Source organism: Ambystoma mexicanum, chromosome 1p, assembly GCF_040938575.1.
Source record: "Ambystoma mexicanum isolate Mex_15411 chromosome 1p, UKY_AmexF1_1, whole genome shotgun sequence".
Taxonomy (NCBI): domain Eukaryota; kingdom Metazoa; phylum Chordata; class Amphibia; order Caudata; family Ambystomatidae; genus Ambystoma; species Ambystoma mexicanum.
The window spans coordinates 111892383-111910183 of NC_090921.1; the positions used below are offsets into that span (position 1 = coordinate 111892383).

Genomic DNA, 17801 nt, shown 5'->3' on the forward strand with positions numbered 1-17801 from the left:
TTTCTAGCTGTTCTTTTTCTGTTTGCTCCTCATAATTCTTCTTTTTGTTTGGACAGAATTTGCCACAGAACTCTAGTTTCATGTAAAGGGCAGCATGCCACTATTTACAAGCGAAGACCTGCATAATGACTTGGGCTCCTGTGTAGCATGCTTGCAATCTTTCTGCAACAATTACTTCAGGGGCACTTAAAAACTATTGCGGTCCAATTCAACATAACATAACAGGTGTATTTGTAGAGCTCATGCTCACATCCAGAGGGGCATCTTGGCACTATTGACAGCTAACAGATGTTTATTGCTACCCAACTTAATGGCACTCATTCTATCAATCTCGGAAAGGCTGAGAGGACCTGCTGGGATTTGAACCTGTGACCATGAGATCAAACACAGGTCCCTGTAGTGGATGCATTAATCCACTGAGCCACAGACCGGCTGATTCAGCGCAAAACACTTGACTTTATCAGAGGCATTGCTAGGGGGGGGGCAAAGGCGGATATAGCCCCTGGTCTTTTGGTTGTAGCCCCGGATAGAATATCAGGAGCAACAACCAAAAGTCTAGCTAGCCCCCAGTCCCGACAGGACCGACATTAGCATAGCCCTGAGTCTTTTCCAGACCTAGCAACACCCCTGCGTTATTTGAAAAGAACAAGCCAAGCAATGGTTACTTTGCCTCAGAGTTAGTCAGCAATTCCAAATTTCCCTAATCCAGCAAGAAGCTCCCTACAAAATTTCAAAATTATATGTGGCGCTGGTCTAATTGCCAAGGCCCACTAGCTGCCTGACCAGAGACTGCGGGTGGTGAAGGAGCAAGGAGAGAGAGACACATGTGGAGGAAGTACCACAAGACGGAAGACAATTAACAGAAGGGACCGCTTTCAAAGTGTTGGAGGACATATTAAGGACCATTAAGCAGAGCGGACGTGAGACTTTTGTAGACAATAGCGAGCCGGGACACGGCTACCACTGACTTTCCACTCTGGACTCTACGGTGAGTGCTAGCAGCATCTTTTATTTGGATTACAATTGAGACATTGCACGTATCGCTTAGACTGCAGTTGGGGCAGTGTTTATTCCTGAAAAGCAGTCGCCAAGGAGACGCACCCTCAGGCGCATGGAAAGCCGTGCAGCGTGTCATTGTGTTTGAGGAAACTCTGTGTCTGGCACGCCATGTCATCACGCCTTTAAAGAAAAGGACCTAACGACGTGGCAGCCATATTGGATGTTTGAGGAAGCCCCGTGTGGCACGCCGCGACATCACGCTTTAAAAACAAAAAAAGGACCCAACAACGTGGCAGCCATATTGTTTGCATCGGCCGCACCTTTTCGATCAGTTTAAACGTTCCCAGTATTCAGAAAACACTGTAGCTGAACTTAAGGGTGCGGATGCAGATGAGGTAACTCCTTTGTACAAGTAAGAAATGTTCTCACATGAAACTTTATGAGAATCAGTTTTCAACACAGTAAACCCTGAGGTTTGTCATGGAAAGTTCTTCATTTGTGAGTCAATGAAATAAAATGAAATAAAAAGGTAATAATTTTGTTACTAACTGACAAGCACTGGGAAGTCAACAAGACAGCATTTTATATAAATTGAAGCAAGTTAAGAACGCTCAACAGGATAGCAAATGTGCCGGCTCCTGTGTTCTTTCTTACAGCCCCCTGTGAACCCAGAGTTCGATGGGCAGATTGGAAGGAGGGATTTAGTAAATATGCACTTGCTGTGTTTGGTGTCAATTTCTCCAACGAACGCAAAGAAGCCCTATTATTTCACTGCTTAGGCCCTGCAGGTCAGGAAGTGTTGACGAAGCTTCCAGAACCACTTCACATATCTGATGCAGGTCCATATGAAAAGATATTGGCAAAACTAGGTAAACACTATCAGATTGAGGAGAATATTATTCTAGAAAGATATAAATTTGCCACAAGAGGTCAGAAAAATGGTGAAAGTATTGAAGATTTCATCACAGCTTTAAGGGGTCTGGCAGTCAAGTGTAGATTCAGTCATTGCCAGGATGTACACATCAGAGATCAGTTGATGATCAAATGTGCCAATGACAATATTAGGAAGGAATTATGGAAGGAAAGGAATCCTTCTCCGGACAGGGCTATTGAGATAGCAAAGACTGTTGAACATACTTATAAGTGTATCAAGACGCTTCAGGCAGATGTGCCTGGTGAAACATGATGAAAGTGAAGGAGTGGTGCAAAAGGTATCAAAGGTTAACCAAAAACAAGGAACAAATTGTTCAACAAGGCGATCAGACTATGGTGGAAGGAAGTCTGAGGATCGACATGAGAACATGGTGCCACCAACTGGGAGAAGTTGGGGGCGTCAATGGTTCACCTCAAAGAATCATAAGGGTTTGACTCTTTCAAGGTTACTGGTTTTTCCAGGGAGTCAAAAGAGGTTGCTGGAAGAAGATGCTACAGATGTGGGAGTTTTTCACATCTAGCATCGTACAAAGATTTTTTTGCAATACACATAATATGTAATGATTGTGGCAGGAGAGGACATCTTGCTCGTTGTTGCAAATATTTTAATTCTGGTATGGGTCAAGTGCATGTGGTAACTGCAGACTATGATAATGACTTGATGAATGAGGCAGGCAGAGAAGTATTATACACGGTAAATGCTGTTGATGGGAAAGTGAAAAGGAAAAAACCTTACGCTATTGTATGGAGCAGATTATACCTTGATTAGTGTACAAGTGTGGAAGGACAAATTTGATTGCTGCACGCTTTGGGGAAATTCTGTTAGAGCAAATGCATATGGAGAAATACCTATAGAAATCATAGGGAGTTTTGAAGGTGAATTACAGTTCAAGGATAGAAAATCCATTGGAGTTATACATGATGCAAAAAGAGGTGGAGAGTTACTTTCATGGAGCGATCAGGAAGAATTAAAGATAAGACTTGAGGAAGCCCATGCAGAACAAGTTCTCTTGGTGAAGAGTGTAGAGAATGAGAATATGCAGGTGGTGAAACAATTGGGGTATCTAAAAGGATTTGTGCATAAAATTTGCTTGAGGGAGGGTGTGGTGCCTAAGATTGCGAAACTTCGCACCATTCCTTTGGCGCCTACGGAAGATGTGGAGAAAGAGTCGAAGAAAATGGAGTTGGAAGGAGTGATTGAGAAAATGTTGCGTCAGAATGTGTCAGTCCCATAGTAATAGTCAAAAAATCCAATGGGCCTTTGAGGTTATGTATTGACTTTAGACACTTAAACAGCATGGTGGTGGCAGACAAATCTCTGCTACCTAGAATAGATGATCTTTAGGTGGGGGTGGCTGGATCCAAAGTTTTTTCAATACTAGATCTTAAATCAGCATATCACCAAGTTGAATTACACCCAGAGTCTAGAGATCTTACAGCTTTCATCACCCTTCATCACCCCCATTGGTTTGTTTAGGTGTATACGCATGCCATTTGGGCTAGTCTTGCCGCAAGCGTTTTTCAAAGCATCATGTATAGACTTCTGGGAGGTGAGAATGGAGTAATGTTATCAGGACAATGTGTTGGTGTGTGGAGGTGATGATGCCGAACATGATGAGCGCCTCAAGAGAGTTTTGAGTATTTTGAAGGAAGCAGGTCTCACTGTTGAGATGGAGAAATGTACATTCAAAGCTAATAAAGTAGTATACTTCGGTCATGAAATTTCAGGAGAAGGCATTAAGCCTAAAGAAGAAGCTATTCAGAGAATGGAGGCTTCCAAATCAAAAGGGGATGTACTATCATTTTTGGGTCTTGTAATCATTTATGGAAAATTCATTAAAGGTTTATCCATAATGTCACGTAACATGAGGATACTTACCAGGAAGGGTGTTGCATTTAAGTGGAACGAGGAGTGTAGAAGGGAGTTTGAAGAGATTAAGTCTTCAATAGTGAATACACCTATTCTCAAAATTTTTGAGGAAGGGAAACGGACTTATGTTTTTTGTGGAAGCCAGTGATTATGGTATTGGTGCGGTTCTCATGCAGGAGGATCACATAGGATTTCACACGGAGGCATTTGCATCTGGATCATTGAAAGGACCAGAATGTAGGTACTCTGTTGTTGTGAAGGAAGCACTTGCTTGTATTTGGGGTGTGCAGAAATTTAAGAGGTTTTTATGGGGCAGTGAGTTCACAATTTGCACTGATCACAAACATCTAGTTGGGATATTTACTAAAGGTGGTTTAGAGGGAGTTTCAAGGCACATCATGAAGTGTGTAACTGCATTACAAGGATAACGGTTTATGATGCTCCATGCAAGTGGAGATAATAATGTGGTTGCAGATGTGCTATCTAGGTCAGTGGAGAAGGAATCCCACACTAGTTCTTACTATCAGTATTCAGAAGATATAGCTGACATTTTTCAATTTCATGAGGCATTGAAAAAGGAAGAGAGGGATACTGCTTGTGCAGAAGATGCAATGTATCAAAAAATGATGTTGTTAGTAATTGCTAATACATTAAAAGGATACAAAGGAGACATGTGTGGTTATGCCAAAATGAAGGATGAACTGTGGGTTCAAGGGGATTACGTGTACAGGGGTCATCAGATGGTAGATCCACAAAAGATGAGGAAATCAGTGGTAGATGGTGCACATGTGGGACATTTAGGTGTTGCCAGAACCAAAGGTTTAGTAAGAGCAGAATTTGGTGGCCGAGAGTTGACAAAGATACTAAAGAAACAGGCATGAGTTGTATGGAATGTGTAGAAGGTGATAAAGGGCTAACAGTCAGAAAGTGCCCATGGTTGTTAGAAAATGTCCAAAGGTTCCATGGGACGAAATTGCCTTAGACCTATTAGGTACATTCAATATTGGAGGCGGTAGAGAGAACTATTTACTTGTAGTCATGGACTTGTCAAATGGCCTGAAGTTTGTGTCTTAAAAGATATATCTAGCAACAGCATAATCAAATTTCTTGAGCATTTATTTTGGAGGGAAGAATTTCCCAAGAAATGCCTGTCTGACAATGGGTCACAGCTTGTGTCTAGAGAATTTAGAGATTTCTTGAAAAGGTATGGGATAGAACAGTCAACCACTTTGTTATACCACCCACAGAGTAATGGATGTGTAGGATGCTTTAACAGAACCATCATGGAAGCTATTAGGATTGCAGATCCCACGGGAGGTGATTGGGTAACAGTGAGAACCTTCCAGTATAGATTGGCTCCTCACAGTGTAACGGGAGTATCTCCCTTTGAAGTGTTTCGTGGTAGAAAACCCAACCCTCTAATGTCCCCGGGCTGGATGGGAAATTCTAGGAGTGTGAGCGTGGATTTGGAAAAGGTGAGGGAGAGAATCACTGACTCTGGTACCAAGGCCAAGATGAGATATGATCTAAGGAATTGCTGTAGGGAGTTTAAAGTTAAGGAAGGTGATTGGATCAAAATCAAACTCCCCACCAAAGTACGGAAAGGAGCATCAGTGTTTTCAGAGCCTAAGCAGGTTATGAAGGATTTAGGATCCTCTGTATTAGTCAAGGCTGGTAGCATCGGGAATAAAGAAAGGGTGGCTGTACTTAGGAATGTTGGTCAGAGAGGGATCAGGTAGTGATCTCATACAATGAATTTTTCATTTTTATGTTTAAGTATTATAAGGAGAGAAGGTGTTAGGATAAGGTTATATCAGTGATATTAGCAATAGCAATCACTATGACATCATTGGTATCTGTATATAGTTCACTGCATCATATTGTACACAGTTCTAAGGACTGCACCGGTTCCATGGAAACATGGAACTGCATCAGCTTCATAGAGTTCTGGTAGGAATGTTATTGCTTGATCTGTGCTGAGAAGAGAGATGTGTAACTCGTGACTCTCCAGCTGGGGGCTGTTTTTCTATGTTGTGATCGTAAATAAAGTATTGGACCATCAAGCCTATTTGTCCCTGTGGTTCTTGACTCAACAGAAGGAACCCTGCCGTACCCCACATACATTGGGGTTAGAAAGCGCATAGATGGTTGGCAATGATATAGTTTGCATACGGTCTGACAGAAACTAAGAAAACCATGTTAAAACTTGACCCGTCAGCCCTGCATCCTCCAAGTACTGTAGCAAGATCTCATGGTCAACCTTATCAAACGCCACAGAGAGATTGAGGAGAATATACACTCCCACCTCCCCACGGTCCCAAAGTAAGGCAATATCATCGAGGATCGATATCATCACTGACTCGGTCCCCATAAGCGCCCTTAATCCTGATTGAAATGGATGGAGATTATTATTTTCTTCTAGAAACCTTGAAAGTTGGGGGGTCACAATGGTTTCCATCAACTTCATCGTGGCTGGTAAAAGGGAAATAGGGCAGTAGCTAGCTGGGGACGGAGGATCCAATTGGGGTTTTTTCAGAAGTGGCCTCACCATTGCATGCTTCAGAGGAGTAGGGATCATCCAACTCAAGAAAGAATGGCAAAGCGGGGCAGTAAAAATGCAATCGAGTTAGTAGTGAGTCATTTGAGCATATGTAGAGGAATCGAATCAGAGGGAGGGGCTGATTTCAGCAAGAACCATTGCATCTGTAATCGGATCAAAGCTTGAAAATAATGCCAACCCCCCACCCCAACTGGGGGCTGTGGCAGGCAGGAGGGGCCTATCCCTGACTCAGACATTGTGTGAGTCTCCTGAAGCTCATCTATTTTATCAGCAAAAAACAAACCATTAGCATTACATGTGCCTTGAGAATGGGAGGGATCAAACTGGGCAATAGAAGGGTCAGAAAAACTCCTTGGTAATTCTAAAGAGCTCTCGAGAAGCACATGAAGACCCGAGTATACGTTGCGCAAAGTACCAAGACTTAGCCATCAAAAAAAGCATTGGTTATATAAGACGGTGGGTGATACACAAGCAATATACGCACTGTCGCATTCCTGGAGGGCCGAATTCTCTCCAACAGCAGCTCGCAGAACACACAGTGGGCCTCATCACAAGTTGGGCTGTATCCCAGCTGTAATACAGCCCGACTGTAATAGCCCTAGCACTGATCGGTCGCCGGATCACGTGTTGGGTGTTAATGGTAAATCCCCATTCCACATTGGGTCCATTGGATACAATGGGGCATTTTCAGCACCAATTATGCGGGCTAATACAGCCGGCGGTAATACAGCCAAAAACTGGATTTTCACCTCCAGAGAAAGACTGGAGGTAAAACAGCCGATTTAGCGCCCAACTCGTGATAGGGCCAGCCCTTAAATGCAGCTGTAATACTGTTACCTCCCCATTAAGGGCTACAGGGTCCTGGACAAGCCAGACGGGCTAGACTTTTGCGTGCCTTCGGCATGCATCTGGCACCAGGGGTTTTGCTAGTTCTGGAAAAGATCAGGGGCTAAGCTAATGTCAGAACTGGCTGGACTCGGGGCCAGCTAGCATTCTGGCTGTAGCACCTGAGCTTCTATCTGGGGCTACAACCCAAAGACCCGGGGCCATAGCGCCCTCATCTCCCCCCCCCCTTAACAACGCCTCTGTCTGGCATGCCCAATGCACTGACGTGTCTTCCGGCACAGAAGCATGCCTGGGATGATCAGCTGACCCGCTGCATCCCGCAGTGGAAATAGACAAAGTACTGCCTTAATCGGTCCCGGTTAGACTGGCTATAATGCTAACACCTTGAGTTAGTCTAAAAACAGTCATACAAGAAGCGAAAGGGGTAAGTACAGCATCCAACACCACTAGTGCACTGTTTTTCTTAGATAATATTCGCCACACCACAGCAACTTTCCTAACCAACCAGGGACTTCTATTTTTAGATCAATTTATTAACAACAAGCACCCACTAGGGTGTTCTCCCTGTGCAGGCACGGACATCTAGATGGTATGTAGCAAAGCAACACTACGCACCATATGAATCTCAATTGGATTCCTGTCTGCTGAAGGTCATGGTGACCTTCCCCCACCTGCCAGGGTTGATGTTAGGGAGAATTCTCTGTAAAGGCTAATTTCCCAAACTTAGTGAGTCCCCCAGCAGCTTTGCTGGATTTTTGGGGTTTATTTTTTTCTCCTGCTAAGAGTGAGACTCTTTTCCTCCCACTCTTAGACATGATTTGAGGTGTTCCTTTGACTTTGTATGTGTTTTATGGGCTATGGGGTCCTTTACCCCATAGGGCTTCATGTGTTTTTGGTATGTGGGTTACACAGCACCCTCCGTGCTGTAACCCAGGGGTGTCGTAGCGACCCCCAAACATAGACTCCATACCCTGGGACTGACTACTGTCTCCCAGGGCATGTAAAGTCACCATTGGCTTTACTAGTCTCAAATTGTGAACAGAACCAGTACAAACCATCCTATTGTGGACGTACTGGTCGGGGCAATTCGATTGTTCGAGGGGGCACTGTCCAGCCCCTCCCCCCCCGACCGAGTTTTGGCTGGTGGTAGTGGATACTACTTTTTATATTCGACCGCAAATATATTCCTATGGGATTTTCCCATTGTTCGAGGCTACCACTTTTTAATATAGCCTCGAACATACCGCCGGTTTATTAAATTAATATTAATTCACCGGTTGGTAATTTTTGCTGAAACTTGGTTCCAAAATGGCGTTTGTGTTCGCTTCTGTGACTCCAACCCAAGTCGAGCCCTTTGTTCCACTTTTTGGCGGCCTTCTCCACAGAAGCCTCCAAAAGTGGTGCCACTCTGTCTGGGTACCACAAGGGGTGTGGGAGGGGGTTTAGGCTCACCACTTAGCATGTTTGATTGACAGCTAGGCTGAATGAATCGGGGTTTTCTGCATAAAAGCAGGGCATTGGGGACTGGAACCACAGGACCTAAAGAATCCAAGGAGGGAGAAGGCGAGCCGACCTGCAACGACGACACCACCGGTGGAGCCCTGCGGAACCGTCTCACTACTTTTCCCGACGACAGAGGAGATCTCCAGCCCGGAGAGTCTTCTTCCTTTGACTGGTGGGGATAACCAGTTTGCCTGTCTTTTCGCCTTCCTGGACCATCTCGTGGCCGCCTTGCCCGTGCCAAGCACCCCGGCAACCGGAATACCACGGATCACCACTACCGCGAAGAAAAGGGTGGTACCTTGTAACCGGGAAACTCTGCGGCTGGTTTCTTCCCTGGCAGTGCAACGACCTTCAGATTTCCTCCACGTCGAGACCTCCTCTTCCTCTGGACGAAACACCGACTTGCACCCACTGCCAGGTACAACTGCCCCCGCTGGAGCGTTCTTCCCACTTTCAGGTACTGTGTCCCGCCTGGCTTCCCTTTCGACAGATCGTTCGGGGTGACAGTAAATCCTCCACTTTCTAACCTGGGCTAGCCTGGGACCTGTTAACTAACTTTTCCTGACTTAATCTCAATCTTTGGTGAACTTTCTACAAAGACTCTTTGGGCATAACCCCACTGTGTGATCCTGGACACATTTCGCTTGCTCTCTCTAGAGTGGGTCTGGCATTTGAACTTCCTTGCTCCCCAGTAGACTTTGCCTAACCTGCCTCACTGTGGTTCTTTGAAAAGTATTGAAATTTGTGTGCTTTCATAACTCTGCCTTTTTCCCTCCCTTTTTAATAACTTATTAGCGTGCCATCTTATGTTAAGCGCTCACCTCTGTCTGAAAATAAGTGGTGTTTCTCATTAAGACTTGTCTAATAAGTAATTAGGGTTGTATATATATGATAGTGACTGTGTGTTGAATTTATTTACCTCTCTTTGTGCTAGTGTAATTTACAAGTGTGTCTTTAAATAAATAATCATATACGTTTACACCCAAGCTCTGGTCAGTGTTTGCTTGTGCTACTGTGTCTCTGTACCTATTGTGTATACTCTATATACTGCCTAACTCATCTTGAGAGAAGTCTGACTGCTCAGCCACAGCTACCAGGTAAATCTGGGTGGTACAGACTGCTACCAATTGGGTTTCCTGCCAACCACCTGTAGTCCTAAATCTTTTGCAGTGGTCCCTAAGGGAACTGCACAGGTTTCTGCCTAACAGTTGCAACACACCCCCAAACCTGTGTGCCAGCGTGGAAAGAGCTCACGGAACCAGGTTAAGTGACTGACGCAAACCCAGAAAGCTATCATATCTAAACTATTCACTTTCATCCAGCCCCTCCTTCCTGCATCCCATCAATGTGTCCCTAGGATGGAGCCCTTGAGGAGTATATAGTCATGGTACGGGGCCAGCGAGTAGTGTCCCCCATAATAAGGGTCCTTTCATACTCATTCACGAGAGCGTGCAAGCCTCAAATATACATCTATACATCTATGCCGCAGTGTGAACAAACATTCCCTTCATACCTTTCCCATAACTAGCCTATCACAGCCCCTGGCAGTGGCCTTCTGCCAGACAGCTGCCCTTAGCGGTATACAGACTGGGTTCGGTGACCCAACAGGGTGGCATCGGAGCCAGATCTACTGCAGAGGCAGTGTGGGGGAGTTGACGGGGACCCCTGTCCCTGTTTCCCCATGATTTGATTTAATTTGATAGGTTATTTATAACGCGCTTAATACCCAGAGGTTTCTAAGCGTGGCCTCGGGGATCGAACCTGTGTTGCTCAGTGTCGTCTTGTTTCCAAGGTGAGCGCGTTGCCGCTGAGCTATCCTTCCGAGACATGAATGGAGTTGTGCATGTACCATGGTGCCTCTGACTCAGTCCCAATGCTGAACAGCTTCTGTCCCGGCTAGGTCTCTTTTTGAGATGGTTCCCAAAATACTACAGCTATCAGCCTGCACCAGACTCCACAGAAACCTGGGATGGGTCGTAGGTCCTAGGAAGCAGCACAACACAAAGAACAGCTGGGACTACAAGTACCACAATGCACCTAGGTTCAATGCACAAACCCCATCGTGGAACCAGAGGAATGGAATCGTTATCAAAATGGTAAAGGTCTAGGCATCCCTCTTCAGAAGTTGAATAGGGGACCAGACTCATAGCTCACAAACTCCAGGCAAGCTGCTGGGAAGCAGTGGAACAACCGCAGAGTGGCTGGAACCAGCACAGAGCTTCCTGTAATGGGGGTGACTAGAAAACCACCCGTAAAACCTCTGTAAGCAAAGACTTACTCGATCCAGGAGGGGAGCAGAAAACAACCCTGGGGACTGCATGAACCTCATGGAAAATATGCATGCTGAAAAGGGGGCCAGCACAGCAGGTTAGGCCACAGGAAAATGAGGAGGGTCTTGACCTTAGGCATATACTCTTTCCAAAACTGCCTCACAGCCTCCCTCAATGCTCGCAGTCTTGGTCTCCTCTTGGAAAGAAAGCTGAAGCTTGAACAAGTTACTACTGCTACGATGCACCTGGTGAACTTTAGGAAAAGATGCCCTCTTCTTACTTTCCACTCAGCAAAAACCCTCATCTCAACTGACGAACCGTGTCCTGGCTTCTGCTGCTTCCCCCTCCAAGGCCACGCCGGCAGAACTCGATACCACCAACATCCGAGCATTCAGGTCACCTCTCAAGCTCCATCTCCTTCTGAAGGGGTCCCCACAGTATCGCGGCTCGTGAATCTCTCTCGCACTGATGGGGCCTCCGCCTTGCCCTGCCTACTGCCCCCCGCCCCCAAACGTGCTGCATGCCATCAGTGCACCTTCACTGAGGTCCACCTCTAAATGCCCCTCGCGTGGACACTCTCCGTCTATTCCACCCCAACCATCGCCGGGTCGACAGTCCATTGTGAGACACGAGACGCCCACTTGCGGGATGGCCCTGGCTACAGTGTGCACCCATTGCATGTGCTGCTGGCAGAACACTAGGTCCTCCTCAATAAATGCAAATACGCTCTACCATGCTGTGGGCTATTTGATTGCTGCTCCCTTCTCTTGCAGCATTACATTGCTGGAAAAACAGCGTTTAAAAACGAAACATTAATAACGTTGAGAAAAACGTTGAGACGTTCCAATCAGATATACTTTCTCTGTCAAGTTGCGCCATCTAGTGGACTTTTATGACATAACAAGACTAGTTTAACACTATACAAAACTTACGTCTATTATTCTTAAATGTGTTTTTATATATGCTCTTTTTTTATTTACGGGTTTACACCCAGAGAACCCATTTCCTGTCCAATCCCGTCCCCCAACCCCATGTTACCCCATTACACAATCGCGAGCCCCCCTTTGTACCCCTTCCCTTTACCCAGACCCCCCCCCCCACCTATGATCAAGGCCTAGCACAATAGTACGAATTATTTGCAACGCAATTTTAAAAAACTATCTTTTTTACGCTATTTTTCAATAGATGTTTTTTCCACTGATAATATGACTGGGTGTTAACGGGGCGATTTGATTGGCGCCCCCTTCCCACATTGGGCAAGTGATTCATTGGCGTGACCCTGCATAAGAAATCAGGGCTACGGAAGGCAGGACACAAAAGACGAGAGGCCGAAATTGCAGGGGCACGGGGAGATATTTGGGAAATCCTGGTGACCCTGTGACCCCTCTTTGCCCAGAGATAGGAGAGTTCTTTAGGTGAAGTTCCGCTAGATTGAGAAATGGCGGGCCATGATTTGAGACTTGTGAGGATCCAGGCACTGAAATAGCAGCATATGTCACACTTATCTAGTCTGGGCATTGGTCGAGCATTGGAGGAGTGCTGTGTATTGCTGGAGCTGTTTGTAAGCCCCAGGCCTAGGCTAGCAGGAGTTTATGAAAGGCGGAATTGATGGGCATTGTTTGAGCTCTTTGTAGCTCCCAGGCCTTGGCTAGCACAGCTGTGTCCAGTTTAGGATTGCTGTGCATTGCTTGGGCTATGTGCAGACCCAGGGCCTTGGCTAGCACAGCTGTGTCCAGTTTAGGATTGCTGTGCATTGCTTGGGCTGTGTGCAGGCCCAGGGCCTTGGCTAGCACAGCTGTGTCCAGTTTAGGATTGCTGTGCATTGCTTGGGCTGTGTGCAGGCCCAGGGCCTAGGCTAGCACAGCTGTGTCCAGTTTAGGATTGCTGTGCATTGCTTGGGCTGTGTGCAGGCCCAGGGCCTTGGCTAGCACAGCTGTGTCCAGTTTAGGATTGCTGTGCATTGCTTGGGCTGTGTGCAGGCCCAGGGCCTAGGCTAGCACAGCTGTGTCCAGTTTAGGATTGCTGTGCATTGCTTGGGCTATGTGCAGACCCAGGGCCTTGGCTAGCACAGCTGTGTCCAGTTTAGGATTGCTGTGCATTGCTTGGGCTGTGTGCAGGCCCAGGGCCTTGGCTAGCACAGCTGTGTCCAGTTTAGGATTGCTGTGCATTGCTTGGGCTGTGTGCAGGCCCAGGGCCTAGGCTAGCACAGCTGTGTCCAGTTTAGGATTGCTGTGCATTGCTTGGGCTATGTGCAGACCCAGGGCCTTGGCTAGCACAGCTGTGTCCAGTTTAGGATTGCTGTGCATTGCTTGGGCTGTGTGCAGGCCCAGGGCCTTGGCTAGCACAGCTGTGTCCAGTTTAGGATTGCTGTGCATTGCTTGGGCTGTGTGCAGGCCCAGGGCCTTGGCTAGCACAGCTGTGTCCAGTTTAGGATTGCTGTGCATTGCTTGGGCTGTGTGCAGGCCCAGGGCCTAGGCTAGCACAGCTGTGTCCAGTTTAGGATTGCTGTGCATTGCTTGGGCTGTGTGCAGACCCAGGGCCTTGGCTAGCACAGCTGTGTCCAGTTTAGGATTGCTGTGCATTGCTTGGGCTGTGTGCAGGCCCAGGGCCTTGGCTAGCACAGCTGTGTCCAGTTTAGGATTGCTGTGCATTGCTTGGGCTGTGTGCAGGCCCAGGGCCTAGGCTAGCACAGCTGTGTCCAGTTTAGGATTGCTGTGCATTGCTTGGGCTATGTGCAGACCCAGGGCCTTGGCTAGCACAGCTGTGTCCAGTTTAGGATTGCTGTGCATTGCTTGGGCTGTGTGCAGGCCCAGGGCCTTGGCTAGCACAGCTGTGTCCAGTTTAGGATTGCTGTGCATTGCTTGGGCTGTGTGCAGGCCCAGGGCCTAGGCTAGCACAGCTGTGTCCAGTTTAGGATTGCTGTGCATTGCTTGGGCTATGTGCAGACCCAGGGCCTTGGCTAGCACAGCTGTGTCCAGTTTAGGATTGCTGTGCATTGCTTGGGCTGTGTGCAGGCCCAGGGCCTTGGCTAGCACAGCTGTGTCCAGTTTAGGATTGCTGTGCATTGCTTGGGCTGTGTGCAGGCCCAGGGCCTTGGCTAGCACAGCTGTGTCCAGTTTAGGATTGCTGTGCATTGCTTGGGCTGTGTGCAGGCCCAGGGCCTAGGCTAGCACAGCTGTGTCCAGTTTAGGATTGCTGTGCATTGCTTGGGCTATGTGCAGACCCAGGGCCTTGGCTAGCACAGCTGTGTCCAGTTTAGGATTGCTGTGCATTGCTTGGGCTGTGTGCAGGCCCAGGGCCTTGGCTAGCACAGCTGTGTCCAGTTTAGGATTGCTGTGCATTGCTTGGGCTGTGTGCAGGCCCAGGGCCTAGGCTAGCACAGCTGTGTCCAGTTTAGGATTGCTGTGCATTGCTTGGGCTATGTGCAGACCCAGGGCCTTGGCTAGCACAGCTGTGTCCAGTTTAGGATTGCTGTGCATTGCTTGGGCTGTGTGCAGGCCCAGGGCCTTGGCTAGCACAGCTGTGTCCAGTTTAGGATTGCTGTGCATTGCTTGGGCTGTGTGCAGGCCCAGGGCCTTGGCTAGCACAGCTGTGTCCAGTTTAGGATTGCTGTGCATTGCTTGGGCTGTGTGCAGGCCCAGGGCCTTGGCTAGCACAGCTGTGTCCAGTTTAGGATTGCTGTGCATTGCTTGGGCTGTGTGCAGGCCCAGGGCCTAGGCTAGCACAGCTGTGTCCAGTTTAGGATTGCTGGGCATTGCTTGGGCTGTGTGCAGGCCCAGGGCCTAGGCTAGAACAGCTGTGTCCAGTTTAGGATTGCTGGGCATTGCTTGGGCTGTGTGCAGGACCAGGGCCTTGGCTAGCACAGCTGTGTCCAGTTTAGGATTGCTGTGCATTGCTTGGGCTGTGTGCAGACCCAGGGCCTAGGCTAGCACAGCTGTGTCCAGTTTAGGATTTCTGTGCATTGCTTGGGCTGTGTGCAGGCCCAGGGCCTTGGCTAGCACAGCTGTGTCCAGTTTAGGATTGCTGGGCATTGCTTGGGCTGTGTGCAGGCCCAGGGCCTTGGCTAGCACAGCTGTGTCCAGTTTAGGATTGCTGTGCATTGCTTGGGCTGTGTGCAGGCACAGGGCCTAGGCTAGCACAGCTGTGTCCAGTTTAGGATTGCTGTGCATTGCTTGGGCTGTGTGCAGGCCCAGGGCCTAGGCTAGCACAGCTGTGTCCAGTGTTCTGAGCGCTGTGGAATGTCCCCCTGCTGGAGTAATGTACGTGCTAGAGTATGAGATGCATAAGTAGACCCATGTTCAGAGCCCCACAGAGCTATTTAACCTTGATGTACCTTTTTTGCAAACAATGTGTTTCTCATTTGTTTTCAAATTCTTCTTACAGAATGAGAAAAATGAGGAACTCACCACGAAGGTCTACTTAAACCTGGTAGGTATAAGATTCACAGTGTGATGTGTCCTTCACCAGAGAAGCACAAGCTACTACCCACCAATGATGACCCCCCCACACCTGTATTGCCAAAATCTACTCTGCACATGTGCTCATATCATACAGCTCCACAGGGAACATTACGCAATGTTGCTTCCCATTCTACCGAGGTGTTGCCTTTCATTATGCACCAGCACAGGGAAATGCTTGGCAGTGATGATTCCCCTCTACCCACAATCTCCACCGAGGTGTTTTCCTTGCATTATGCACCAGCACAGGGAAACGCTCGGCAGTGATAATTCCTTTCTAACCACAATCTCTGCTGAAGTGTTGCCTTTCATTATGTACCAGCACAGGGAAATGCTTGCCAGTGATGATTCCATACTACCTACAATCTCCACCGAGGTGTTGCCTTTCATTATGCACCAGCACAGGGAAATGCTTGCCAGTGATGATTCCATTCTACCCACAATCTCGAACGAGGTGTTGCCTTTCATTATGCACCAGCACAGGGAAACGCTTGGCAGTGATGATTCCATTCTACCCACAATCTCCGCACAGGTGTTGCCTTGCATTATGCACCAGCACAGGGAAACGCTTGGCAGTGATGATTCCATTCTACCCACAATCTCCACTGAGGTCTTTCTGTGCATTATGCACCAGCACAGGAAAACATTTGGCAATGGTGATTCCCATTCTACCCACAATCTCCACCGAGGTCTTGCCCTGCATTATGCCCCAGCACAGGGAAACACTTGGCAACGATGATTCCCATTCTACCCACAATCTCCACCGAGGTCTTGCCCTGCATTATGCCCCAGCACAGGAAAACATTTGGCAATGGTGATTCCCATTCTACCCAGAATCTCCACTGAGGTCTTGGCTTGCATTATGCACCAGCACAGGGGAACACTTGGCAATGATGATTCCCATTCTACCCACAATCTCCACCGAGGTCTTGCCCTGCATTATGCCCCAGCACAGGGAAACACTTGGCAACGATGATTCCCATTCTACCCACAATCTCCACCGAGGTCTTTTCGTGCCTTATGCACCAGCACAGGGAAACGCTCGGCAATGATGATTCCCATTCTACCCACAATCTCCATGCAGGCCTTGCCTTGTATTATACACCAGCACAGGGAAACACTTAGCCACAATCATCATTCCTCCCACTATCTACGCTGAGGCCGTGTTTTGCATTATGCAGCACCACAGGAAAACAATCTACAACGATAATCCTCATTCTACTCACAATCACGTTGTCTTGCATAATGCAGTAGCAAGGAAAAGACTAAGCAATCATAATCGTCACTCTATTCACAGTATTCTCTTAAAACCTGCCTTCTACTCTGCATCAGCATAAGAAAACACTCGGCAATGATAGCCCTCATTCTACACCCCATCTCCTCTGAGATGCTACAGCACAGGATAACAATCGGCCATTATCATGATTCTATCCACAATCTCTGTAATTGTTATTGTTATTGGGGTTTTTATTGAGCACAGACCAACTTCGAGAAGGATCCCAGCACTTTACGAGCCATATGGGGAAGGGCACGGTGAAGGGCGCAGAGCTACATCTGGGTTGAAGGGTTTGATGTTCCACAACAATGATGCAAGTCTGTGAGTCTGTGTCTTACATTATGCAGCAGTGCAGAAAAATACTCAACAGTGATGATCCAGATTCGGCCCTCAAATCTCCTCTGAGGCCTTGCTGTATGGGAACACTCAGTAATGATGCTGCTCGTTCTACTCAAATCTTCTCTGGGGCCTTAACTTATGGGAACATTCAGTAATGAGGGTGCTCATTCTACCGAAAATCACCTCTGGGGCCTAACTGTATGGGAAGACTCTGTAATGATGGAGCTCTTTCTAGCCAAATCTCCTCTGGGGCCTAACTGTATGAGAACACTCAGTAATGATGGTTCTCATTCTACCCACATCTCCTTTAGGAACTTACCTTATGGGAACACTCAGTAATGACGGTGCTCTTTCTACCAAATCTCAGCGATCTTGCCTTGCCTTATGGGAACACTCAGTAATGACGGTGCTCTTTCTACCAAATCTCAGCGGTCTTGCCTTGCCTTATGGGAACACTCAGTAATGACGGTGCTCTTTCTACCAAATCTCAGCGATCTTGCCTTGCCTTATGGGAACATTCAGTAATGACAGTGCTCTTTCTACCCAAATCTCCTTGGATGCCTTGCATTACCTTATGGGAACACTCAATAATGACGGTGCTCTTTCTACCCAAATCTCCTTGGGTGCCTTGCATTACCTTATGGGAACACTCAATAATGACGGTGCTCTTTCTACCCAAATCTCAGCGATCTTGCCTTGCCTTATGGGAACACTCAGTAATGACGGTGCTCTTTCTACCAAATCTCAG

At 47.4% G+C, this 17801-nt stretch overlaps 1 protein-coding gene across 2 annotated transcripts in view; it reads left to right on the plus strand.

Moving 5' to 3' along the window:
* CHRNB1 (cholinergic receptor nicotinic beta 1 subunit) overlaps positions 1-17801 on the plus strand; it is a 189530-nt gene that overhangs the window by 48111 nt on the left and 123618 nt on the right. Inside the window, exon 3 of one of the 2 annotated variants that reach the window (XM_069644480.1) lies at positions 15365-15409. The exons of the other annotated variant lie outside the window; for it this stretch is intronic. Coding sequence (XP_069500581.1) covers positions 15365-15409 — 45 coding nt within the window. The remainder of the gene's footprint in view (positions 1-15364; positions 15410-17801) is intronic. 2 annotated transcript variants of the gene reach the window in all.